At 39.3% G+C, this 27,545-nt stretch overlaps 2 protein-coding genes across 3 annotated transcripts in view; both read left to right on the top strand.

Moving 5' to 3' along the window:
• Nucleotides 1–42: 42 nt before the first annotated feature.
• psmd12 (proteasome 26S subunit, non-ATPase 12) lies at nt 43–5,170 on the top strand. The gene is made up of 11 exons (XM_027283618.1): nt 43–256; nt 619–678; nt 1,048–1,176; nt 1,671–1,778; nt 1,875–1,979; nt 2,060–2,209; nt 2,379–2,513; nt 2,865–2,977; nt 3,368–3,542; nt 4,269–4,346; nt 4,597–5,170. Exons 1-11 carry the CDS (start codon nt 149–151, stop codon nt 4,804–4,806), a joined length of 1,371 nt encoding a protein of 456 aa, XP_027139419.1. The 5' UTR covers nt 43–148; the 3' UTR covers nt 4,807–5,170.
• A 2,270-nt stretch (nt 5,171–7,440) lies between these two features.
• The window catches only part of helz (helicase with zinc finger), a 51,067-nt gene continuing 30,962 nt past the window's right edge, over nt 7,441–27,545 (top strand). For both annotated transcript variants that reach the window (XM_010741123.3, XM_019257957.2), the window contains exons 1-15: nt 7,441–7,543; nt 14,259–14,504; nt 15,035–15,071; nt 15,534–15,658; nt 17,473–17,529; nt 17,866–17,914; nt 18,157–18,232; nt 18,733–18,931; nt 19,204–19,311; nt 19,465–19,606; nt 20,122–20,277; nt 20,422–20,692; nt 23,697–23,823; nt 23,917–24,129; nt 25,492–25,622. In XM_010741123.3, the coding sequence (XP_010739425.2) occupies nt 14,277–14,504; nt 15,035–15,071; nt 15,534–15,658; nt 17,473–17,529; nt 17,866–17,914; nt 18,157–18,232; nt 18,733–18,931; nt 19,204–19,311; nt 19,465–19,606; nt 20,122–20,277; nt 20,422–20,692; nt 23,697–23,823; nt 23,917–24,129; nt 25,492–25,622 (1,919 nt within the window). In that variant the 5' untranslated portion in view covers nt 7,441–7,543; nt 14,259–14,276. The remainder of the gene's footprint in view (nt 7,544–14,258; nt 14,505–15,034; nt 15,072–15,533; nt 15,659–17,472; nt 17,530–17,865; nt 17,915–18,156; nt 18,233–18,732; nt 18,932–19,203; nt 19,312–19,464; nt 19,607–20,121; nt 20,278–20,421; nt 20,693–23,696; nt 23,824–23,916; nt 24,130–25,491; nt 25,623–27,545) is intronic.

The following is a 27,545-nucleotide window of genomic DNA, read 5'->3' as shown; positions in this document are numbered from 1 at the left end:
CGCCTCGGACAGCTGTTTGGCTCTGTCCTCTGATTGGCCAGCTCCTCGCTCCGTTCATTTGACAGACAACACAGAGCTGGGCTGAGTTTGCACCAGGACGTGAGAGAAGAAAAGCGCCGTACATTATCTCAACCCGTACACCGCAAAGATGTCCGAGGAGCGAGCTGAAAGATCCGATGGGAAGATTGTGAAGATGGAGGTCGACTACAGTTCAACTGTAGACCAGCGTCTCCCGGAGTGCGAGAAAATGGCCAAAGTAAGGAGAGTGTGACGGAGGCCAGCGCCGGCTGAGTCATGGTGCACCAGGAGCAGTGCGTTAGCATCGGAGCTAACGTCCACTTGCTTTAGCACCACCCGGAAACCTCCAATAAACGATGCACTGAGCGAAAAATGTCTCATAAATGTTGATGTAATCTTTGCGTTTCACACGTTTCTGTTAGCTTTCAGTCTCTGACACACGGTTGTGTTTTGTTTTTAATCCAGCTAACACAGTAGCCGCCTTTAGCATGGACGTTTAGTCACTGGCAGCGTCTTTAGCTGACGCTAACTTTTAATATTGTGTCCAGATACAGAAGTTACCAACTGTGCTTTAGTAATAAGTGTACTTTTCTGCTGCAGGAGGGGAAGCTACAGGAGGCCATTGAGAGTTTGTTGTCATTGGAGAAGCAAACCAGAACGGTCAGTGCAACTTGTTTACTTTACTTATTACTTATATGTTGTATATATTATTCTACACATGTGAATGTCCAATTCACACAATGTAACTGCCTCATTGTTATATATTTTGATAATAAAATGTCCAAGATCTCAAAGTGCAGTGAGTAAGTGCAAAACATTAGTCAAATTATCCAAAACAAAACCTTCAGTATAAGCCTAAAGTATTACCATTTCTCTGGATAAATCATGGTATATGTGTCACCAGATACACAAGTAGGGAAGTACAGTGTACGTTAAAGGATTAAGTGATTGATTTACTAAGACATGTGTTTGTTTTGTGTATATTCTAGTCCTTTTTTTTTAACCTATCTCCCTTCAACCCCTGTTCAGGCATCGGACATGGTGTCCACCTCCAGAATCCTTGTCGCTGTGGTCCAGATGTGTTATGAAGCAAAGGACTGGGATGCCCTGAATGAAAACATCATGTTGCTCACCAAAAGAAGAAGTCAGCTGAAACAGGTCAGATCTTTTTTTTTTTTTTTTTTTTTTGATGCCTTTGTGTGATAGCACAGCTGTGCAGGTAATAGAGGAAAGAGAGAGCAGCAAAGGGCCCCAGATTGGAATTGAGCCCAGGCCATTGTAGTTTGGACTCAGCCTTACCGTATGGGGCACACCCCCTCTCCCAGGTGAAGTACTTGGGACCCGAGTCAGATACTTATTTGTCCCTGGCAACTCTTTTCAATTTCTACTGTTCATATTCTTATTATGAAGTCCTACAGTCTGAAAATAAATGTTCTTGTTGTTCGAAAATAATTTTCCTAGCTGTACTGCTAAAACTGACAGTTTCTTATTTGGTAACTTGATTATTCAAGATATAGTGAGAATGTTTTGAACTCCACCATATTCAGATGTGATATATTTTAAAGCATTGGATTCCACTTTTAAAATTATCTCCAGCCAAACTTAGGCTTGAGACTTAAATGTATTTTTGTTTTGCTCGCTGTCTTTATCAGGCTGTTGCCAAGATGGTGCAAGAATGTTACAAGTATGTGGATGCTGTGACTGATCTGACAATCAAGCTGAGGCTCATCGACACACTTCGCACTGTGACAGCTGGCAAGGTCTGGAATACGTTTATTTGAGTATTTAAGAAAAAGAGCTGTATCGACAAGAAGGCTTAACGAAAGTTGTTATATTTAAACATGTCCTCCTCACAGATCTATGTCGAGATTGAGCGTGCCAGGCTGACAAAGACCTTGGCTAATATCAAGGAGCAGAGTGGAGAGGTCAAAGAGGCCGCTTCTATTCTTCAGGAACTGCAGGTAAGAGATTAATCATGTATTGGAAAACTTTCATAGCCTGATGTTAAGAACATGCTTAACATGTTTTTTTCCCTGCTCAGGTGGAGACGTATGGTTCCATGGAGAAAAAGGAGAAGGTGGAATTTATCTTGGAACAGATGAGGCTTTGTATCGCTGTCAAGGATTACATTCGCACCCAGATCATCAGCAAGAAAATAAACACCAAATTCTTCCAAGAGGAGGGCACCGAGGTGAGAGAGAGACGCTGTTACTTCAGTGTTTACTCCAGTTGGCTTGACAACCACTGATCACAAAAATCATTTGATGGGTTTGCTTTGATGGGATGGTTTTGAAAGCTGTTCTCATTTTTTGTTAGATCTAAACACTAACTCTTACCTTTTTGTATAATGAACAACTCAGGAATCAAAGCTGAAGTACTACAACCTAATGATCCAAGTGGACCAGCACGAGGGCTCCTACCTGTCTATCTGTAAACACTATCGGGCTATCTATGACACCCCCTGCATCTTGGAGGACAGCAGCAAGTGGCAACAGGTACGTTGGCTTTCTTTTAAAGCCTCAGTATGTTTTAAACATATCTTGAATGCACAATACAATTAAGTACTTGAGCAGTTTTACCAGAATGTGTCTTTACCGGTTTTTTCATTTCACTACTAAAATGTTTGGAAACACAGTAGCTCATTGTGTTACTATACCAAACCTGTGTAAGACATAGTAAGCATAAATACTGTTCTTTAGTAGGTAGATGTTTGCCCTGACTTTTTCCAACATAATTTTGATCAATTTGCATTTATCCAATAAAAACAACACAACATATCTGTTTACAAACTTTCCTTGTTGCCATTTGAGTGTTGCTATAGAGCCATGAATGCATTTGTATTTCAGGCCCTGAAGAGTGTGGTGCTGTACGTGATTCTTTCCCCTTACGACAATGAGCAGTCAGACCTTGTGCACAGAGTCAGTGCGGACAAGAAACTGGAAGAAATCCCTAAATACAAGTAAGACATGCTTAATATACAACAATGTCCAATTTCTTAGTGTATGAAATTACAGCTCTACTTTAGCTCTAGCATTTTGCTGCTATGAATGGGGAGAGCTGTGATACCAGGACCATCAGTCTGTAGATGTTAGAATGTTGCCCAGCTAATTCATTTCCAGACATACAAATATGAATATGTAGCTTGACAGCATGTTTAGTTGATCACACAACAGCTCTTTAAGGAGAGCTTTTAATATTTTTTTTCCCCATGGGAAGATGGCACACTTTGTTTTTACTGCTGAGGAGGCTGATGTGTAGATCATAGCAACTTCCACGTAAAAACGATGTTCATTCACTCTCCTGCGTGAGCACTGGGGAATTTTTTACCATCTTCCTCTTCTGTTCCTAGGGACCTTCTGAAACAGTTCACCACTATGGAGCTGATGCGCTGGGCCTCCCTGGTGGAGGATTATGGGAAGGAGCTGAGAGAGGGCTCACCTGATAGCCCTGCCACAGACGTCTTCTCTTATTCAGAGGAGGGGGAGAAAAGGTGGAAGGACCTAAAGAACAGAGTGGTGGAGCATGTAAGTCCTACAGTCAAGTGTAGAAAGGTTTCTTTATGCTCAGCAGCAGGGAGACATCTAAGTGAATACATTTTCTTAACTGCCCTTAAGCTGTCACAAATTAGGCTGCTGCATTCAAACCAAAAATTATTAATAAAGAATCATCTTTTATAGTGACAAAGATTGTCCATGGAACTTGCATGGATGTGATGAAGTTTTGGTTGGGCATAAATGGTTGTAAATGATCAATTAGAGTGATGAATTTATGGTTATGCTGTTCATGTCATATGTAATCTTGAAACTACATTCACATCAATACTTTGCTTATTTAAAGGTAGTAAAATTCAAAACATTAGTGCAGTATTTTTTTGTTATGTCAAACAAATCATTTCTAGATGCTGCAAAGACCTGTGCATGCATGCTGTGACCATACAGCTCAAACCACAATTCAAAGACCCAAAAAGATGAATTCATATCTATTTAAGAGGATTTGAATCAAATGGGAGTAATTTCAGTGAAGTTAGCTGAGCAGTGGAAATGTGATGCAAGCAACATGATGGGGTTGTAGAGGTGATATTGAAGCTCTGTACATCCGAATCGCATTGGTTGGATTTCACTCATGAATATTGCGTTTTTTCATTTTTCAGCTGTAGGTGTTGATGTGACCTGAAAGCTTTCCTGTTTTAACCTTAAATCATTTATTCTGCTGCAGATATGTATGTTAATGAAGTTTTCCCTGATCCACAGAACATCAGAATAATGGCCAAATATTACACCAGAATCACAATGAAGAGGATGGCCGGACTCCTTGACCTCTCTATTGACGTAAGCAACACATTTACTAATTAGCTCATGCATGAAGCTGCCACAAAATCAACTGCTGTTAGATCAAATGATTTTATCATTTATGTTTGAATTTTGCTTTCACAATGTATGTTAAGAAATCATTTGCAAATTTTATATTAATAACAAATTGTTTGGTTGTATATTGCACACAAACTTAAGAAATCACTATTTTAGTTGTATTTGAATTCACACTAACATGATGTCTGTCTGCTCAAATATATTTGGCCAGGAGTCCGAGGAGTTCCTCTCCAGCCTAGTTGTAAACAAGACCATCTATGCCAAGGTCGACCGGCTGGCTGGAATCATCAACTTTCAGAGGCCTAAAGACCCCAACGATCTGCTCAACGACTGGTCACACAAACTCAACTCTCTCATGTCTCTGGTCAACAAGACCACACATCTCATTGCCAAGGAAGAGATGATCCACAATCTGCAGTGAAATATAGTGCATTATTTTGTCTTTTGGTTCATATTTGTCTATGTTTTCCCTTCTGTGGGAATGTTTTTGAATATACAGTATACTGGTGGACTGTGAAGGCAGCCATTCTTCCAATGTCATATGATTGGAATCTGCAGCACATAAACCGCACCCCCAACCTTCTTCATTTTTTTACTATTCAGTAAAATATTGACAATAAACACATGAGAACCTCTTCTATTTGCATCCCTTTGTCATAAAAACTGGATCTCCAAATATGTTTTCCGGATTATATACAGTAGTTTAGCTGTTATTGCTGTATGAAAACAACTTTTAAATGTATACTAAGAAATGTAAACAATAAACTACTCACATTTGGTTAACAGTTGTATGTAGGTTTTATACATGATCATCTAAGGTGACAAGTAATAAGTCTCTTGACATGACTGCAGAAGAAATGGTTTAGAATAGTGCTTATGATATTGATATATCAGATTGCTGTGAGGTCGCATAACAGAGAGAAACATGCCTTTTTAGTTTTATTCAAGTAAAATGAAGACATTCCTGGCATGGTTAATCAAGTTGATGTGAGACATTTGCAAGTTGTAATCAAAATTTAACAGAACTCAAGTGATGCTTCTATTTGTATGCTGTTACTATTACTGATGTTACATAAGGGGGGGAAACAACAAAATATTTATATGAAAAAGCCTAATTGGCAGATGTTTTTTGCTCTGAAACAAATTGCTGCAGTGTCCATAACTCGTCATCAGTGATGAGGTTAGTCTAAATACCATCAGTCACTATCTCACGCTTCACTGATGTCTCACCATCACAATCTCTTGGAGTTCAGTTGTGCAGATGTGGCAGCAGGATGCGCTGGTGGGAAAGGAAATCCAGTACAGTGCCTTTCACTTTATCATTACATGGAAGAGAAGTGGGTGGATCAACAGGGATTAGGCATATAACATCCCTGGTTTAGTTTGACCAATCTTTGCCATGACAGAAGTTTGTCTTATATTGTATCATATTTTTATCGTAAATGCTGATAACTTTTTTTTTTGTCTCTTAATGAGTGATGTCAGACAAAATGCCCCTAATTCGGAACTAAGCAGGGATCTACATTACATGCCATTCTTTGTAATGATCTATTAAAGGCAAAACACTGTAGAAAAATAAGCTTTTGGGACATTTTGACAAACAGAAGTGCAATTAAAAACATTAATGATTCATGTTTTTCAATTAGGTGGACAGTTCTAGGGCACAGTATTGCGTATGTGACGTCATGCTAAGAGACAGAGCAGTCATCCATGTTATTAGTCATACCTGGGCTTTTCCTGCTATGACTGGCTGAACGTGCCACCATAAAATGAGCACCTGCTTTTAATAAACAACGTAGATTTTTAGAACAATCTGAATGACTTTATTTTTTATTATAATTCCTCACATAGTTTAACCTTGAAAACACATACCTTATGCACTAATGTAATATTCATGCTTGTTGAGTCGTTACAGTTTAATTGACAGCAGGCTCTACATGCTATTCTCATTCCTCTAAAATATTTTCCTCCTGTTCATTCTCGCATTCTCAGTTGACTCATAAAATATGTATTTTGTCTTATTTACTGTTGCATGGAGCATTTAGGACAATGTCAGCCTCAGCACTTGAGTGGCTGTACCAGAAACTCTACAACTGTGCTAAGATGCAAACTCACACTGCTGATGGCAGCCTACTGTGGAGTTTTTTTTTTTTTAACTTACTTTTTTATTTCACATGAAAAGGCAAACATACATACAATTAACACATACATCAGGAACACATAACAGGAGATGGTCTTACATTTTCAGTTCATTATAATCATGCCCTCGTATCCTGTTATCCAATATTTCTTACTCCTTCTTAAAAGGAGGAAACAAGAGTAACATGCCACAATGAGTACATACATTTACTAACAACTGCACTGCATTAAGAAGAAAAAAGATTTTAAAAAAAGAGGTGACTAAAGTTCTGACATTGTCTGTATTACTGGCAACCATCTTTGTTTAAACCTGTCTGATTTGAGCTGTAACCTTGCTGTGATTTTCTCCATGATGAACACCTTTTTTTACCCTCTCTCTCCATTCCGTTATACTGGGGGGCTGTGGCTTCAACCAAGACTAACGTGGAGTTTTAAGACAGTTATCAGTATCGTGATTTTAACATGTTTTGAAACATAAACAAAAAACAAGATCTGACCCCAAGATACAGAGCCTTGTTTTCAATTTTTATGCCTTTTTACACACATAAACAAGTAATTAAGTACAAACTGAGTGACTTTACTTTTTGTCCTAGATGTAGAGAGCATAAGTCATAAATTTATTTATATAGCACATTTAAATACAACAAGACATTGCCCTAAAGTGCTGCACAACATCAAAACAAGATAAAATACATTAGAAGTGTAGACTATAAGCATGGTCAAGTCTACACATTTAAAAAATCTATATTTTTATAGATCAAAAAATCAATTTAATTGAAATGCACAATGCCTAAATTATAATAAAATTGAAGTGAGGATGAATAAAATCAACTCTTTTTGACCAAGGAAGATCCCTGCCATCAGATGCCACACACACACACACACACACACACACACACACACACACACACACACACACACACACACACCAGTCCTCTCAACCTTCAGATCAGTACATCCCACTATGCTTTGCGATGGTCTGACAAGTGGATCCAAGATGGCGTAGAAAGTAAAGCTAGGTAAGTGTTGACTTCCCATTTTCAGCCCTTTCAGTTGTCTTTTTAATCGCACGGCCACTGACATGAATCCCCTCCATAAATCATTAGGATAACGGCGGATGCTTTGAGTTCATGCACGGGTAACAGCACAGTGTCACATCATTTATATGCGCCTAAACACCGTGGCGAAATTACAGGCCCGAGCCCGTTTTGTTTCGGCGAACCTAGCTTAGCTTCGCTCGCTCGCTAACGTGAACAAACCAGCCAGCTATTCTTGTTGTGAGCCAGTTCGCTGCCAAGAAAGGCCGTGTTTGGGCCAGCGAGCTAACTGGTAGCTACGCGTACTCTGTTTTAGTGGCGACACAGTTTAGCCTTTGCAAACCTGGACGGTAAGTTAACCCAACACTGAGGGGACGTTTTTTCGGGGCTTTGTAACGCTGCCGTCATCGCTCTGACTTGCAACAGTCATGACAAGTTTAGCAGACAAACAACAGCGAGAACTACCCACTGAAAGACGAAACAAGTCCTCCCCCAGCGTCTGTGTTTATTATTATTGTGTGCTCTCTTTTCGTGTCGGAGAAAATGCGCAAGTTTTTTATTAATTTTTTTTTTTTTTATATAAATAGGCTGTTGTTTTCTACACCATATTTGCCAAATAACGTTATGTCAGGATGAAAGCAGTCGAGCCAGTCCCCGGCTATAAAATTAGCTTTCTCGGCTCCAGTGCACTGCAGACGAAGCTGTAGCTTGTGTAGTACGATCCCACGACTGGACACTAGAAGCAAAGGCAGGTGACCACCCACTGTATCCCGCCAAACGAGTTGTTGTTGCCCTCATGAAGTGGCTGGCTTGCAAGCACTAACATTAGGTAACAGCTATTCCTGCTGCCCCAAATAGGAGTGCAAAACGCTACACGGGTAATTTTTTTTATAAAGCAAACTCTCTTAATTTAGGTGTTGTACTGTGTCAATACTTTTATTGAGGTAATATGTTTGGATCCATCTATTTTTTTTATTTTATTTTCCAGCAGCAGACCTTGTCTGCAACTTTTACCCCTCATTTTGCACGCCGCATACCTTCCAACATTTGCTCAATAGGTTATGATGATTATATGTTGTCCCTTTTTTAGTGTTTAGTATGTCTTCATAATCTGTATGCGGTGCATATATTTCAGCTATATGGTTTTGATGATCAATCAAAGTGCATAAAACCACCCAATCTGTTGTATGGAGACAGGAGCTGGACCAGTGTTTCTTGGTAGTTTTCTTTCTTTCTCATACCATACCAAGCTATGAGTTGCACCATGGTATGACAGGTGTTGGGATTATTTTTAAAAATAATGTCATAATTGGCCAGTTGCCTTATGTGCAGAGTATACAATCATATCGTACATGTGATGCATGTTCCTGCTTTGAATGTTTAAATACTTAAGAGGAAGTGAACTCAACATCAGTTCACTTTTTTTTCTCTCTCTCTCTCTCTCTCTCGGGTTGTGGGATTATGGAGAATAGCAGAGCTGCAATATTTCATCAGATATTGTTCATCGAAAAACTGCTTAAGATATGCACCGCGCTCTGATTGTTCACCCTCAGTTTGTACAAACTGAGTGTCTCTCTGAGAAAGTGATGATGGGCGTGCTTCATTTAGCAACATTACATTTGTAGGGGGAAAAAAATGTTGCATGTGGTTGCAAATATTGTATTTTATTTATTTTTTTGTTGGGTTCTGGGTGGAATGAAAGCAGTTAAAATCTATAATAAACTTTAGATATAGCCTGCTGCGGGTGCATCCATGTACTGTACATTAGCTGGAGAATTTGTATGTATGTTATGGTCCTAAGAGACAAGACCGGGCTGACTAAGGCACTGGCAGTTGGGCTAGAGCAGCTGTTACAAGCATAGTTGCCTGTTGCTGGGTATTCAGTCACTATCTGAAGCGGTCACTGCAGGGTTAACACTTCTCAGTGCGGTCATGATGACATGAAATGCCAGTGAATGTTGTTTTTACTACAGTGTGACTTTGTCTGATGTTTTCTTGATACCGTTCATACAGTTTTAACATGCAGTAGTTGACTGACGTCTCAACAACTGCCACAAATTTTACTGGGCCACAGACCACAATTCCACTGATCCTTTTGAGTCAGTCATAATCAAGGCTGTGGTAATGGTTTGGGTGGAAATTTAACATCAGCTAGTTGTTGTGAAATTTTAATTAGCAACCAAAAGCAGCCATCTTTACACATAATAACTATAATGAGGCTTTTGGCCAGTATTTTTGTGATAAAATGTGTGTGTGTGGTTTTTTTTTTTTTTTTTCTGTCAATCTGAGATAAGATGCAGTGTCAGTGATGAAACCAGTAAGGTGAAAATAGGACCAAATGTTACTAGGCTGTCGGCCAAGGTTGAGCATTTGTTGCCCTAGTCTTCTCCAGCAGGTCATGCTGTACCATCCCTATCCTGATATCCTGATCTGGTTGGTGTGAAGGAGGGCACATTGCTTCTTGTAATCTTGGACTGAGGTTTAGATTGTCATGCTGTTGCCCTGGTGGTTTTTTTTTGTTGTTGCTTGACTAGGCATTAATGAAATGTTTCCAGGGCCACAGAGACTTACACTATATGCTGCTGTCATAGGTATCCTGCAATAAATATAGTTTATTCAAACTCAGTGTTGAGGAAAAGGGAAAGCATCTTCTTTAGGACCAAACCAGTGATGTGGGCTAAACCTGCTTTTTGATTAGCAAATGTAATCTGGCAACGCTTCGTGATCCTACTTCCAGCCAGGTGAACCAACATAGGTCAGACATTGCTTGGCTTAGGTATGAAAAGGCAAACACAGGTCTTTGCAGTAACTTTTGAACTACAGTTCATAAAGTGGAATGCTTAATGTGCTGTATTTCTTAGCGTACCTATTGAGAGCTGCTTCAGGGTTAGACCGGATGAAGATAGTACTTATTTAACACTTTGGGGCATGCTTTGTTTTTTTCTGTTGCGTGTGATTTGATTGCTGTGATACCGTTGATTAGAATCTTGCACATAAACTGCCTTCCTTCATGGCTTTAAAAGTAATTAGTAATTGTGGTTATTGGATCCTAATTCTTAGACATGTTGTAATAATTGACTTTCCTCTGAGTTTATTTGCAATAGAGTGTTGTCTCTATTGACTGTGTGTCGATGAAAAGCTGCAAAAAGTATTTTGACTAGTTAAAAAAACAAAATTTAGTCCCTTATACCCTAATGTGCAGTAGCTGGATATTGTATCCTCCCACCACCGCCTACAACCACACACAGCCTCCACATCCACACAGAACACAAGACTAGCCTACTCCTCCTTACACTTTAATATGAGTGTGTGCTTCGATGTAAATTATTAGTGACCCAAGTCACTTAGTTGCTTGAATGTGACAGAAGTTGACTGTATACTGTATGTTACTGAGTTAGCCCACTCTTATATTCTTAGATTGTGTTGGATACATAACTGGGTGGATGCATAAAGAATCATAACACTGATAATGGTAATTTGGTACATTTGTATGGATCCACATATTAAAGAATTTCTAGTCAAATTCATCAGGTGACACACAATGTATTGTCCCATCAGTGCAATGTGAGGGTGGTGGATTATAAACTATAGAGCAGGGCCTGAATTTCAGGCATTTCAGGATTGTGTATAATTTCATATCTAGAGCTTATAATGCAGAAAATATCTGCACAAATTTTCAGCGATGTCTAATAATATTCAGCCAATGTTTAGCACTGGTGCAGGATGGATAGACCTCTGGACAACACACATGGTGCCACGGTTTGAGATTACCTCCGTCCCCCAGCCAAATGTTGGTAAAACATTCACTAGAAATTTGGTAGGTGGGGAAAAAAAATCACCCTTTCTCCACTTGATGAGATGCAAACTGACTCAGGATATATCCATAGCTAAAACTTAACAATGGTAAAACAAACTGCTTGATTTGTAAAGTGTACGGCGCCACCATTACAAAACATCGATATTAAGTTGCAGCTCAGATGGCGTTTCTCATACTGCAAAGTGTGAAGCAGATTCAGCGTCATGTGAACGTGGATGCAGCAGCACACAAAACACGATTAAACAAAATGTATTCACAGAGTAATACAAACTTAACAAACTTGTTCTGTATTCAGAGCTTGGCCTTCCCCAAGAGCAGTTTGATATATAGGCTATGCATTTATATTTTTTGAAACAAAGTTGTTAAGTGGAAAGAGATGCAGTGCGGGAATTCCCCACCATTAAAAAAAAAAAGTTTGTCAGGCCCTGATAGAGGCAGTATAGAGCCAAAAGTAGATGCTCTGAATTACACAGGAGAGATTCAGTATATTGGCATGCATTCTCATTGGCAGCATCATCGGTGTTGACCAATTGGCTCTGTGGACATGAAGTGTCACAACACACCCATTTCCTTCTGCATACTGTCCAGCATGCCGTACTGAACAGTCTCTATAAACCTCTCATATTCTACGTTATCAGTTCTGATTATGACCTGAGTCTAAGAAGTCAGATGACGGCAGACAGTTGGCTTCACTGTTGTTAGCATTATTTTTTAAAACGTCTCCAGTACTATAGCTAATAAAAAAAGAAGTACGTCTCACATAATGCTTTAGGCTTCTCATATGACGTCTGATTTCCCAGCTGGGTGCAAATGTATTTTAATGTACAGCATGTGAGCAAAGGCCCAGAATATAAAGTATGTAGGAGCCACTCTTAGGAACCTCATCCTCTCTGCCTGTTGATTTATGATACAGACCAACCACATGAGGACACAGCTCTTGGTGAGCAGACGTCCACATGGCATGCTACCACCAACAAAATACAATTTCTTTAGAGTAGAAATAAGAGCTATTTTTGTTCTGTTTCTCAAGATAAAGTCACGTGTTGTCCCACCAACAGTCTAAAACCCAAATATATTTAACCTATAAGGATGCAAGATAGAGAAATCCTGCAGATGTTCACATTTGAGAAGCTGGAACAATAAAATGTTCATATTTCTAGATACACAATTGTTATTGGCATAATATTATATAGTGTAGGCTGAAGTATTTTATTTGATGTGTGTTCAGGTTGAAGTTTTGAAATTTCATCTTATATAAAGGAAGGGTTTCCAAAAGTACAAAAGAAAAGTAAAAAAATAAATCATTCTTTTAAAGACATCCAGTCACATGTAATAACTAGTAAGCTGCTACCCTGCAGGGAGGAAAATCCCCTTTCAAAATGAAAACTTTAGTTAGCGACTGATCATGTTGACAGTCAGTGTTCAACGGACTAGTATTAAAAAAAAACACATATCAGATTTTGGTTGTGGCTGACTCATATAGTGACTTTGCTTTTGACGTCTTGGAGCAACGTTTACATGAGAGTGACTGGTGTTTTGGATCACAGTGCATGACATTAAAAGAGATTGTACTATATACATAGGCCAACAAGAAAGATTACATTTTGACTTGTATTGCATGTGGAGTCTAAGTCATTTCTTGTCCTTGCATGAAGGAAAAGAAAAAGCCTCCCTGTACCTTTATGGCCCTGACATATTCCATGTATGATTTACTTTTGACTTTGACTTTACTTTCCATCTGTAAATTTTGATTATTTTCTGGAGTCGATGAATAGAGTTTGGCTCTCAGCTGAACTTTGTGATGTTTAAAACTGGGTGAACAAGTGTCAACAAATGATCCACTACTCCCTGGACAGAAATAGATTGTATTTCTCTGATCTCCCCCTCTGTCAGAATTTCACTCTCGCTCCGCTGGGGGAAAATGTGGAAATTATAAGTTATTATAAGTAAATTTCCAAGTAAATTTCCACCTTGGAGGATTTATGGAAGGTTTTGTATTTTAGTGTTTCTGTGCAAAGATATCAGACTCATAACATTCAAGTATTTACATGCCTTTTTATACGGCCATTAAAGTTCACAAAAATGTGCACAAAGTATTTCACAAAAATGTGCACAAAGTATTTCACAACATGCAAAAATGATGGCATAATTACATGTGAAGGTTGAGTTTGAAAATAAGGCAAACAAAAAGATGTGTTTCACCAATAGAATGTGTGTGTGGGAGTACTGTATGTTTTATTTTGTCAGATTGTATAACCCGATAATAGCCAGTATGATGGTCACTAAGTTTGTTTTCATGTCCGTTCTCCTAACATAGTGAGTGAGCAGTGAGCAGTGTTTAAGGTAACAAAAGACAAGCTGGGGTAGAGCAAAGGACTCTGTGAAAATGAGAAAATGGGTAGATGCCCATGTTATAGATAAATATATAACACGTAAATACTTAATGTGTCTAGGTCGACTGCTTTGTCACGGAAACTGTTGACCATGCAGAGCACTGACAATATAATACACCTGGGCATGAACTTGTTGTGTGCTTGTTATCTGTTAATGCCTTCTGAAATACCTGGTTGTTAGTGATTGTTAATGGGCCATGAACTAAAAGATGTGGGCCCTTTTTACGGTTGAAAATATTATTTGTAGACATGCACTCTGACTAGCACCCTGGCTCCTAGTCCACCAGGCCACTACTGTACATCACAGTTTTGCGTCCGAACATAATCCCTGGCTTCAGGCCGCAGATTAATTGGCTATCAGCTATTCAGCTATTTCCTGCTCTAAACTATTATTCTGGCTTTAAATATTGGTCAATATCTGATTTTTAATAGAGCCAATTTCATCAATTTCATCATGTCCTTTCTTTTTAAATTTCCTGGCTTCCAGACGTTTTGTCCCTGAGTCATGGCGGACAGGAGAGCGGAGAAGTCATGTGAAGAAGCCAGCAGATCGTTAACCAGGCGGGAGTACGAGGCGGCAGTCAGCCACAGCACGGACGCCCTGGTGGTCCTTGCACCGCAAACCCAACCTTCCGGTGCCCCTGTCCCGCCAAGCCCTACATCCCTTGTCACCGCCACCGGACCCCTCCGCAGCCGTGTCTTGCTCTACCGAATTGCTGCCTTCTTGCAGCTGGTGAGGACAGTGGCTGTCTAAGCATTATTGCTGCCGTAGCAAGCATGCAACATATATATTTTTATTCTCTCTTCACCTTTTGCTTTGTGGCCTTCTTTTCCGTTTTTCATTATATCAGTATATCAGAGTTAAGGAATAGAATATAAATAAATACAATTGTTTCCTATCCTATACTTAGTTCATTCCACTGACATGACGTAGGCTGATTACTGTGCCTTAAATCCACTGTTGTACTTCTAATCACTGTGTAAATGATCATGAAGAGGAGGTTAAAAATGAGAACAATAAACCCTACTTTCTTCCTCTGTGGTACTGTTATGTTATCTTCCCAGAGCACTAAAATTACACCAGCTACTTAAGCCCTGAGATTATGGAAACTACTTAAGTCCTATAATGATAGTGTGAGGGACTCTGCTGTGAGGCAAAGATAGCCATTCTTGGAGCATATGTGAAGCTCTGACCCTCAAACACAAAGTATTCCCATTTGTTATGGCTACCACTTTTCAACTTCTTTCTCCTTCTGCCAACAGAAAAACTATGATGAAGCAGATGAAGACTGCAAACACGGTGAGTAGAAATTCAAAGTGGAACCATCTGCTGATAGTGCGTACACCAGCCTGTTTTTTTGGTAATAAGACGAGGTGTGCTGCCAGGGTCATGGAAGCACCACCTTCTAACATCCCTTGGTCTCATTGTAGCCGAAGAAATATTAAATTTGGGCCCAGTTCTTTGCAGAATCTAAGCTGCTTTGGGTTATTAATTTCCCTCAGTTTTGGGCCAAAAAGCCAAGTAATGTCTAGGGTCAAAGTTTATGGCCCAGTGAAGGAAAGTGTTAGTCACTGACATGTTTAAAACTGCGGTAAGCCTGATGAGCAGGGTGCCATCATAACCTGCTTTGTGTGCTACAAAATATATACACTTTCATCTTGAAACTACAATATTCTAGAATAAGACTTGTCAAACCTAATTGAATATGCTGAATTAATTCTGTCCTTACCTGGTCCCTCTGTTATCTTCATCCTGTCTTAGTTCTGGCAGAAGAAATCGCCAGAGGAGACGGTTCATTCCAGGCCAGCTTGCGCTCCATGCTGTTGGATGGCAGCCTGCAGGAGGTGGTCAGCATCCTCTCTAAAGCCTTGTATGGAGAGCCAATGGTATGATTTAGTGACACCAGATAGTGTTAGAAGAAATGCAAAGGAGAGTGACAGAAGAAACATGTGGCCTATTAAAAGAGAATTAAAAACTTTTTTTTCAGGATCAGCCAAATAGTTTATGCACCACATGTGGTTAACAGTGGAGTTGATTAGTATGAATAAACCAGTCCAACCTAATGTTGGAATAGAGGCTACATCTGATTTTAAAAAAATGAAGGTGTAGTGCTCTTTTTGTTATTTTACTCTTTGTATGTTGTGTTTTTTTTTCCAATTTTTCGTCTGTCTGGCTTCTCCTTGCCTCTACTAATCCTAACCGCTGTCTTCATACATCAGCATGCATTTTGCTGCCAAGGTGCCTCCTCCAGCTCCACTCTTCTCCTGTTTGCAACCACTTCCTGGCCACTGCAGCGCACACACACTCAAACACTGACTCAAACACAGGCATAAGCACGTATTCAAAGGTTGAGCTTGGCCCCAAGGTCATCCAACATTTTATGCAAGTGGGGACAATGCTGTTTGCTAGGCAGGTCTCCCTCCCTCTCTTATTCTCTGTGTGTCTTGTTCTCTTTTTAGAGTCGCACACAAACAAACATTTTTTTGACACAGCTTGGGCCGATTATCTTTCCTCCTGTCCCAGTCCTTTTTTACTCCCACTTTTTCACACATCATTATTCTTTAGTGTTCCCTCAACTCCTCTTGATTCTCCCTTTAATTTGTATTTTAATGCTGACCAAGGTGTTGTTAAACTCTGTAAAGGCAATTCAGATTAATTTCTTTCAAAATATATTATAACACAAGATGTTTGAAAATAGTTTGTGAAAACGTGAAAGGACTTTGAATGAAACATTACTCAAATGTGGAGTTAGAGGTTAAAACAGTTTTTCACCGGTTTTCAGACCAGGATATTTTGGGCGGTCCTAAAGGGTGGTGTCACGCTGAGCCCACCCTGAGCATACCCCTGCACCCCTAGCAGTGAGATAGAGATTAATTCATCTCGCTCAGTGTGTTACTTCATCTAGGCCGTGTGTGGTGCTGGCACACCATGCTCTGTATAGTTTCCTCTGGAGTGTCATGTGTTGATACACAGCAAGCAGCAAGCCAGTGACACAAATCAAATACCTGTATTAAAAAGCAGACTAGAAAAGCTTTGTTAGGATTTGTTCTGTAAGTTGACACAGGTGCTCATTGCAGTAGAATAAAGAATAAATGAACAATAAGGTGATTGGAGACTTTTTGTTTCTTAAATAAATATTCTAATACTACACATTTGAATGCTTTAGTATTACTCAGATTCAGAAAGGTCAGAGGATTTCTGAACATCTTGATTGCGACCTTTTGCTAATTAAAGGATTTGTCTTTTAATGAAAAATACACCTATATCAATTTTAAAATCCTAATGCATCTCTACAAGAAAATGCCCTGCTAATCACCACAGAGACCCTGAAGATTCACCCTATTTTGCTAGATTAATTTCTGGTGTCGAGTATAGCTACTGGCAGGAAATCCACCCACTGAAGTGACAAATTGAAACACACAAAAACTGTTGATGATAATGCATGACCTAAATGGTTAGAGATTTTGTTACTTGTCTCTCTTTGAAATTCATTGATGTGTTGCAGATACACACTGTCTGAGACTTTTCAGGTGACATACCCCACTGCCATCTGAAACTGCAAATAATCAAGCTTTTGTAGTGCATGTTGAAACCACTAAGCAAAATGTGCTGGTTCATTCCAAAGCGGTAGATATTATAGTTATCATAAACATGTACTGAAAGCACTAATTGCACTATATTTTTCCCCCCCTTTTCCCAGAACGGAATTGTTGCAAAAGACTTGACCAGATTAAAAATGCTCTTCTCAGAAATCGAGGTGAGTGCTGGTGCTCTTTTGGCAGAGCTTCCAACCGTACTGTTGTGCTTTCTGTCCTTCTTTGTTCATGCCTTTTGGAACTTGTTGGTTTTACAGATGATGGGTTAATGCTTGCAGGCAAGAGTCATAAAGATGACTAATGGCCTAATTCCAACGCTAACTTAATTATTTTGTGCTCCTCTGCTTAGCTGGTAGTTGTTGTGGATTTATTACTCATTTGTGTGTAAGACGTCCAGTGGTCCAACTGCTTGTATGGCTATGTTAGTAATTGACATAATAGTAATAATCTTTCTGCCCCAACCTCCACCCACCCCACCCCATCTCTGTCTCTGTCAGGCTATAAATAGGGAGATGGCACCAGAATACACAGATGACCAGGAGGAAGGTGAGCAAATCTGTAGCATGACTTGTTATAAATACATAAAGGATGACAGTGTGATTGAGACCCCCAAAAAACATGTATTAAAGTCCAGTGGCTGTTATTTATGTTTTTGAATTCTTTATTCAGCCAGTTGGCTGCCGAAGAACATTCAAAACCGGTTACAAGCTGGCTCAAGCCCATCTAATAATGTTTTTGAAGACTTTGGCTCAGTGTCCTATTGACCACTTGGCTGTGCTTATTGACAGAGGTCCAAGATGGCTGGCAGTTCCGGCCTCCTCCCAGAGGAGTCACCAGCAGTGAGGAGTACACCCTCTGTAAAAGGTAATGCAAACTCCAACGGGTTTGAGTAATAACAAATTCATCTCTGATCCAGAATATTGCAGAGGGAAATTAATATGCTATATCTGCTGTTCTGGATCTGAAAGACAGGTTGATGATGATGATTATTGTATGGCATTACACAGAGGGCTATAACATTCTGACCAACTGTAGTTAAGTGCCATAAATTACATTTTTATACAGTTATACATTAATATACATCCCAGATCTTTGTGTAAAAGGATACCAACAAAACTGTTGAGCCTTAAGCTTGATTGTAAGAACTCTAATTTTGAATTTCTTTCCATTTGAGTTGTATTTTAAAGCCTTCAGTATAACAGACTGGGTCAGACAGATGTAGTGGTCTATCTTGTTTTGGTCGTTTATTAAATATATTACTTATGTTACTCATTGTGAGATCACAGATTGTTTTTTTTAGTTGAATGAATTCATTGACTGCTTGTTTTAGCATCAGTTGAGCATACAGTTTGTCTTTGCTGCAGGTACTTGGAACAGGGTCTGTGTCGGTACGGGGCCCAGTGTACATCAGCCCACTCGCAGGAGGAGCTGATGGAGTGGCAGAAGCGCTATGCGTCACGCCTCATCCGCCTCAAACAGCAGCAGGAGAGCAAACACTTTACAGAGAACTACATGGAGACTCTGATAGAGAAGTGGATGAACTCCCTCTCCCCAGAGAAAGTGGTAAGTGCATGCAAGCCGAAAAGAAGCTCAAACAGCCAAACTCACGCACCCAGGTGAGGGGTCACTTCCTTGCTATGCTTGATGATGTATTAGCCCAAACAAAAACGTACTTGTAGCCTTGAAACCTCTCCAAACCTATAACGGGCTCTTGACTGTTGTGTAGCATACAGTATGCGATATAGATTAACTTCTCAAAAGGTTTCATTCACTTCTGTTTTGTGTAGCAGTGAATTTATCTCTCATTGTTTTGTCTTTTCTTGTTGTTTTCTTAGCTAAGTGACTACTTGGAAGGAGTGAATGTAGAAACCAGCTCCAGCCTCTCTGTTACCGTCTCCACCAAAAAGTCCTCCCACTCCTGGACCTTCTCTTTGTTGTGCAAGGTAGGATGAAGCACCATGCACGTGTTCATATTCAGATGTCTTTGTCTAATATATGTGGCAGTATTCTGCACTGCATACTTACTGGTTGGTCTTAATCATCGTTTGATGATATGAATGTTCTGTTTATCTTTTTGTCTCTGTCTCCTTGACTAGCCGGCTAGAAAGCTGTACCGCATCGCGTTGCTCTATGATGCCCACCGACCACACTTCTTCATCACAGGTGTGTCAGCTGGGGAGCGGCTACAAGCTCTCCCCAAAGGCTGCCAAGAGTGGACCCCAGGAGAGGAGACAGCAGGTATGTTATAAATCCAAATATGCTGGCCAGGGATGGTATTCAGGAGGGATTCCAAGATTTTCTTTCTTAGACTTCTGGTTGAACATTGCCCCTATCATTTTTAAAGATGTGCTGTTCCTCTCTCTATTATTATTTCTTTTTTTTTTTTCCCCATCTTAGTCACATATAATTAAGCCGATGAGGAATCATGTAATTGTACCACTCTGAGTGTTTTTAAAGTTCAGTTTGAATTTTTTGGGATCATTGCGGTAAATAAGTTTTGAAATTCTGTTTTGAGCTCTTTTCTCCTTGAGCTATAAAATGTTAGTTATTTTTTAAAGTATTGTCTTAATGAAATAAATCACATTTGAATCTCTTCATTTTGACATCCAACTTTTTTTTTTTTTTATGCTTGATGATGTATTGGCCTTATCTTGCTTATTTTGTTGTTCCTCATTTTCCTTTTATCTTAATAAATTCTTTATTTTTGTTTTGTCTGCAATGGATTGCAATTTTAAACTTTGCTGTTCTTACAGTGGCAGCAGACAATGGCCTGGACCACTGTGTCTACAAGGTAGCAGTGGGCTTCAGCACAGAAATCTTCGGTACCTTCCGACAGACCGTTGTTTTTGACTTTGGCTCAGAACCTGTGCTGATGCAGCGGATCATGGTAGATGCTGCCTCCATTGAAGGTAAGCAAATAACAACAAGGTCAGCTTGAGGTTCTTGAAAAGATTGTTTCATGTATAATATATTTTTTTTAACATAGATGTCAAGTTATAGATTATTCTATTCATTCTAATTCATTCGTTCTAATAATTTTTGCATGTTCTTAGACCTAGAACACCTGATGGCAGCCAGGCAGCAGCTCTTGATGACTGCAAAGCGTTGGGACTCTTCCTGTAAGACCATCGTAGAATTCGTTCCTAATGAAACAATGGCCGAATTGGAGCGCAGCCTCCTATCCCGCTATCAGATCCCTCTGTCAGCCGACCAGCTCTTCACCCAGTCAGTCCTGGACAAGACTCTGACCAAAGACAACTACCAGGCCCGACTGCATGACCTGCTCTACATAGAGGAGATTGCACAATACAAGGAAGTTAGCAAGTGAGTATTCACTAATAGTTTTTATGGTTTCTTCTGGTCTGTTTGATATTGTAAAGTAGGATTTCCATATCTGTACATGAATTCTTAACTGAACAATAAGGCCTGAACAACACAGATTTTATATTTAAGTTTAGAATTAGTAATAACAATCTATCAGCTCCATTTAAACAGAAATCGTTACTAGGAAATTAATTCTGACTTGCATGTATATAATACAAATAAACACACAAATGCAACAAAATATATTATCCTTGAATTAAAAAACAGTGTTAAATATACATTTAAATGCAGCCTTTATAGGTTACACTCTTTTTGCATATTGACCAACAAATACAATAAGCTGTGTTGAGGGATAATGCCAAGAACAGGCAAGGAGAGGATTGAAATCATTGTAGCTAAAATAATTTTAGGTTGTTTGAATTAAATGAGAAATAAATAATGTGGATGAAATGTGGGATAAATGCAGATTTACTTCACAGCACATTTGTTTTGGTCAGTGGAGAGTCAGTATTTGCCTGCTTGTTTTAATAAATTTTATCCAGTAAGTATGGCTACTTGATCGTAATTAAGTCCAGGATGTTTGTATTTTGTAAACAAATCACAGTGATCACAGTGTTATACATTTGATTGTGCTGTGCTGTGAAAATATCTAAATATACAGTCTCATCTCATATGGCTATATGGGCATATGTACAATGCTAATTTAGAACATGCTTGCTGTCTTACCATTCTGAAGCATTGACCGCAAGAACTAATGTTAGATACGGCCTCAGTCTAGCAGTGTTGATGAACCTTCACTGAAAGTATCCTTTTGCAAGCTACTGACAGTTTGAACTTGGGAGTTGAAACTATTGCAAAACGGCCTCCACTGAGAGATGGGGGATTTTATGTGAAGTAAAAATCTGATGCAGTCATAGCAAATATTTACACAGATTTTCTTTATTTAGTTTGACAAAATCAATTTAGCAGGCTTTCCTGGAGCTTTTAACCACAGCTATAGAAAAAATTTAGAACACAGTTGTACATCCTTGATATCTGAGTCAAGAAATGACTTCCGTGCCTGGTCAGACCAGTCGTCAAAATAGGCCTCTTGTCTCATCAGTAATTCAGCTATAAATAACAAACATAGCTCTCAAGAATACTGTGTAGACGACTGCTTGTTGTGTTTCTCTTACCTTACTTGTTTGTAGTTTTTTATAATCTGCCTAATTTATATTGTGATTATTTGCAATCTGACTACTTAATAATAAAGTCATTGTTACAATCAATGAGAACAGCTATAGACCTATTGTGTTATGAGACGTCAACCCACCACAAGATGTCAGGCTTGACTTTCATTTTGAGTTTACCCACCACAAGATGTCAGGCTTGACTTTCATTTTGAGTTTGCTGTGTCTCTGTGTGTGTGTGTGTGTGTCTCAGTGTGGTGGCTAAGCTGAATCCTTCTAATTTGATAGGGAACATTGTCTTTTCTTCCTCTAAAATGAACACTGATTTAAGCGTAGAAAAAAAGAACATTTCAAACCTGCCACTCCACTGGTTTAAGTAGTGCGCTGTCGATTACAGGTGAAATCACAGGAAATGCTTAATCCCACATTCAGTGATAGCAGAACAGTGGCACCTCCCCCACCACTGAAAATATCTAAGCTTTCCTCTTTGCACTTAGTTTTGATCTTGTCTCTTAACTCTGTTTCATTTGACTTGGTGTGGATTTAAATTACGATTCCCTTTTGTTATTACCTGCAGTATGAAACGCTCTTTTAATCCAGTGCTTATGAATAATCTCTGTGCATGTTAAACCATCCATGCTCTAGCATGTCCTAATACCTTTCATGGCTAAATGAGTTTCAGCAGGAGAGTTCAGATTAAGTGTGGATTCCCTGCCACTTTCAGATTCTACAGCATACAGTGCGCTTGTTCAAAGTTCACTTCAGTCATTTAAATGCAGCCTATAGCTTGAAAATACATATCTATACATATCTCTATTAGAATATCTCTCTGGATGAACTTACAAATCTCACTACATTTATTTCTTGATTCACGTTAAAGTGAACGTGACGTGAGTCGTGAAGAACCAAGAGTGCTTTCCTGTCTGTGTTTGTCTAAATGTTTCCCCCTTTGAGAGTACAGCCAAAGAGCTAATGCGAAACATAACAAGAAACCAAGAAAGAGTCCAAACCACTGGTTTGCAAATAAAAGCAGAATGTGTTAACTCATCTGCATATGTCAGTCTACCATCAGAGTTCATCAGCAATATTGCTTCCTATTTCATCATCATCATCATTTCACATCAGGCAGAAACCACAGAGAGACAATCTGGAACTGAACTACAATAAAACTCAAGTGGATTTTTTTCCCCAAAATGCTTCAGTTTTTGGCTAAATATGTATGTTCATGGCTGCGATTTGGGCCAATGGTTGTTGTTCGCTGAAGGATCGACATATTAAAAAACAAATTGGCAGCTTTTTTGAAGTCCCTCACAGACAGTATTTCTAAGGCTTTTACAAAATGACAGTCAGACCTTGTGAATAAATCTCATCTCTCTTGCGATCAATAATCTATTTAATCACAACAGTGTACAGCTGATTTTCAATCTGCTGCCAATATTGGTTAATGTAGGTCATTGTGTGGCCTCTACAGTGAATCAGAGAATGCTTAAAAGGCATGTATGTGATGGGACTGAGAACTACCTGCCCTGCATTTTCGGTGGGTGCATGTAGGGATGGTATGGGGCTGGTATAGCTTGTAGCCATCGACTCCTTGTATCAATTTAAATGCATTGACAGTTTAGTTATCCAGTGGTGAGACGAGATCTTGTTCTCTTAAGAGCAAATGTGTAATACTGTCCAAAGTGTAAATATACATACTGCTGGGAAGGAAAACGCTTACACAAAACAGTTCCAGGGTTAAAATATCTGCAGTAAAGGAAGTAGTATTGTGTTTGCTGTTATGTTCAAGAGGTCTGCAACAGCATAACCAAATGTCTATTTTGGCTCCTCCCCAGGTTTAACATCAAAGTGAACCTCCAGCTAGTCACCAGCTTTATGCTGACTGGCATTTCTGTTGGAGCCAAGTATGCCCAGAATGGACAGCTCTTTGCACGCTTCAAACTCACTGAAACACTTTCTGAGGTAACTGAATTGGATTAATTTGCATTACAATGAACAATGATGTCTGCCTTTGTAACTACTTATTGGTGACTTTTTGTTTTATTCTTACCTCAGGACACATTGGCTGGGCGGCTAGTGATGACCAAGGTGAATTCAGTCTTGGTGCTGCCATTGGGCCGTGAGGGGTTCAGCAGCCAGCCACCCCCTGGTGTCAAGGAGAGAGTGTACGAGGCTGTGATCGAGGAGAAGACCAAGGACTACATCTTCCTGAGGATCTGCAAGGACTGCTGCGACGAGCTGGGGCTAATTCCTGACAGAGAAATACAGGTATGGGCTCCCTCAAGGGACAAGAAGACACTTGTGTGCTTAAGCATGAGGCGTCTCTGTCCTACTGTCGCCACCAGATGTTATATAAGACTGGTGGATTGACAGCAGTGGAAAGGGCAGGTGAATGATCTCTTAACACATGCAAATTTTATACAGCTTTAGATGTTTTAGTCGATTATTTCCACCCCAGTGGTGAACTTGAAAAAACTTTGAGGGTTAAACGTTCACCTTTTGATTAACATTTTAAAAAGGTTACAAAACAGAAGAGCTTCTTTCCAGGAAAACCTATATGTGTCTGTCTAAAACAGCACTGCACTCTTTTGTGTCAGGTTCTCTTAGAAATCTTCTTTTATTGAATGACTTGTCAGCCCCAGCCTGCTATTTCTCCCCTTCAGTCTGAACATTGGCAGATGAAGCAAGGCACCTTGCTAACAGTTATCAAAACAACCCTCATCCTATCTCTGTGGGAGCATAATCTTCTTATTCTTCTGCATACACGGCTCCTGCCTGCATATATGCTACAATTTCATTTCCCTATCTCCTCTGTGAGTTCTTACAATATTCCACACAGCGTTGAAGTCTCATCCTCTTCTTCCTGTTGCATTTCTCAGACTTTGCTGGTCTTGTATTTGTTGTTTGTTTCACTTTCCTGCTCTGTGTCTCTTCACTTTCATCATTACTGTTTATTTTCTCTCTCTAAAGACATCACTTCTTTACAGTATACCTGTTAGGGGGCTGTTTCTGTCTGTAAGATGTCTACACCCTCCAGCTGTAGAAACAAAATCTTAATGTTACATAAAACTGGTTTAAGACAAGGGATTAAATGGAAATGGCCCAAGGTTCCCCAAGACATAAAGGGAACAATAGACATCTGTTCAACTTGTTCAGCTGTGGCAAGTCCAGTTCGAAGTACTGTCCTGCCCAGTATTTCTGTATTAGTGACAGGTAAATCCAATATGCTCAGTTAAATTTACTACTGGTGAGGTAAGCTTGATTCAAGCATCAGAGAGTTTTAAGTGGTAATATTGTGATTTTGAAATAGTAGAGTTTGAGCACATGTACATATTAACATTTTAAATCAGTTTACAGATATAATGCACACATTGAACTGTGATGCCATGTGTTACATGCATTATGTTGAAGAAATATTGTGTTGTAGATGTGGCTTCTCAGAAATGAATGATTCATATTTTATTCAAACATAACAAAATATTTTGTTTCAAGGCTATCGTATTGGATTAAATTACATTATGTATTAATTACATAGTATCCTTGCCCTGTGGATGGATATAGACGAGTAGGTAGATGAAGTGTTTGTTGGACTGACTGCTGTGTAAGCTCTCTGTGTTACTTGTTTTTCAGGTGGAGCTCCAGTTCCAGCTGAACAGACTGCCACTCTGTGAGATGCATTATGCCCTGGATCGCATCAAAGATAATACCATCCTTTTTCCTGATGTTGGCCTTGTTCCCACCATCCCATGGAGCCCCAACAGGTGTGTGTATAGCACCATGAACACCCTCGCACACACTTGACTCTTTAGAAATTTGTTTTACATTGAAGGCAGGCATCAGTATTTTATGAGTTACACCTCCTTTGGGTGTGATGTCACTCACTTTTTTTACTTATAAGTCAGCTACAAATAAATAACAACAAAATGAAATTTCACGTTGCACACATTACAGACTTTATGTGGCTGTGTGGAAGAGGGGACCTTCTTTTATATTGCAGATGAACGGTGTTGGTTGGCAGATATTTGATATTTAATGAAGATTACACCTTCCATTTAATTATATTACAAGTGAGAGAGACGTTTTCAGAGCGCGTGCACGCATTAATGCAAAGTAAATGCTGCTAATCCTTAACACATTATACAGAAATATCTTTAATACCTGCACATCACAGTAGCTTGTCAAAAACCCTGAGAGAGACAGCGCAGTTGATCGACTGTCCCTCTCTTTGCCGCCTTGGCCGCCATTCTTAAATGCTGGCAGCTTCTTGCAGCTTTAGATATCTCTCTGTGAAGTTGGACAGATGAGGGGAGTGAGGTAGTAATCTGTTGACTAGAGCCAAATATTATCCACTGTGATTTTTCTTTTTTTGAAGGCTGTTGTTTTATCGAGGTTTCAGAATATGACTTTGTGTTTGTGTGAGGGTGTTTCATTAAATGTGGGTCAAGGAGTAAATTTAGCTGACGTTTAAGTGCACAGTTGTTGGTTTTTTTTGGTAGTTGTTTGAGATTTGAACATAAATCATTTTAAGCTGTATGTTTTTATATAAACACAAACTTTGGCAATCTTTTGAAATGTTCTATTGAATAAATCATTGAATTAGCAATATATAACCCAAACATCTTGACCTCATTCATTGACATCATCACTGATGGGAAATTGAGAGCACAGAGAGTAACTTGTCATGTTGATGGTCCAAGGTTTTGACAATTAGGTCTCCAATTATTATTATTATTTTACTTTTTTTTTTAACACTATAGAAAAACTAAGATCAAACGTCTGACTGTTATTTTGTATTAGATTAGAAGTCCTGTACCATCAATTTAAAAAAAAAAAATCTTATACCCTAGGGCCTGGAGAATGTATTATTGTCTCACAGCAAACACATTTGTTTATCCACTACTATCCTGTATGCTGTTGAAATATGTAAATAGGCTCACAGTTTTCACTTTATGAATTAATGAGCCAGATGTGGTTGCATTTCTGTAATAGATGAGCTACTATGCCTCTCACTCCAGCCAGTGATTGAGAATTAGGATGTCCTAATTATTCATGTTAAGGTAGGGTGGAAACCAAACCAAATGTTACTCCAGTGATACATGACAAACACTGAATGTTTCTTCTTTGCCAGAACAATTGACTCTTTTTTTTTTTTAAAGTTTGGATGATAAAGTGCAGGTCATTAACCCTTAGTAAGTAGGTTGATTTGTGTATCACAGTCCAGGCAGTGCCCCTTGATTTCATCCATCCACTGCACAGCGTTAGAGGGTGCAGTCTTAATAATGAGGACAGTGATGCTTGGAGACAGACACATACAGTACAAACACTGCATGCACGATAACTCTTACATCAGTATGTGTATGAAATCACATATGTGAATCCCTCTTTCTAACCCATCTGTATTGTTTGAACACATGCACCCACTGCTGTCATTTGGACCGCTCCTCTTCACAGTATTTTCTTTTTCTTTCCCACTTCTCCTACTTCCTCTGTGTGGTGGGATGATACCCATGCCTGTTGCAGAATAATCTGAAAATGCTTTGGCATCTCTTTTCTGTCTTCTCTGCCATGGATGTTTTGTTAATTAAAATAAAAGTGGGAGTATGTTACATCAACACATAAATGTGAAACCCTGCAATCCTCAATTGCTATCCTCATTATTCTGACTTGATCTGACCTATAGGCAT

The sequence above is a fragment of the Larimichthys crocea genome, chromosome X (assembly GCF_000972845.2).
Source record: "Larimichthys crocea isolate SSNF chromosome X, L_crocea_2.0, whole genome shotgun sequence".
Classification (NCBI taxonomy): domain Eukaryota; kingdom Metazoa; phylum Chordata; class Actinopteri; family Sciaenidae; genus Larimichthys; species Larimichthys crocea.
The sequence above is the reverse complement of the archived record's forward strand: the minus strand, read 5'-3'. Positions and strand labels throughout refer to the sequence as shown.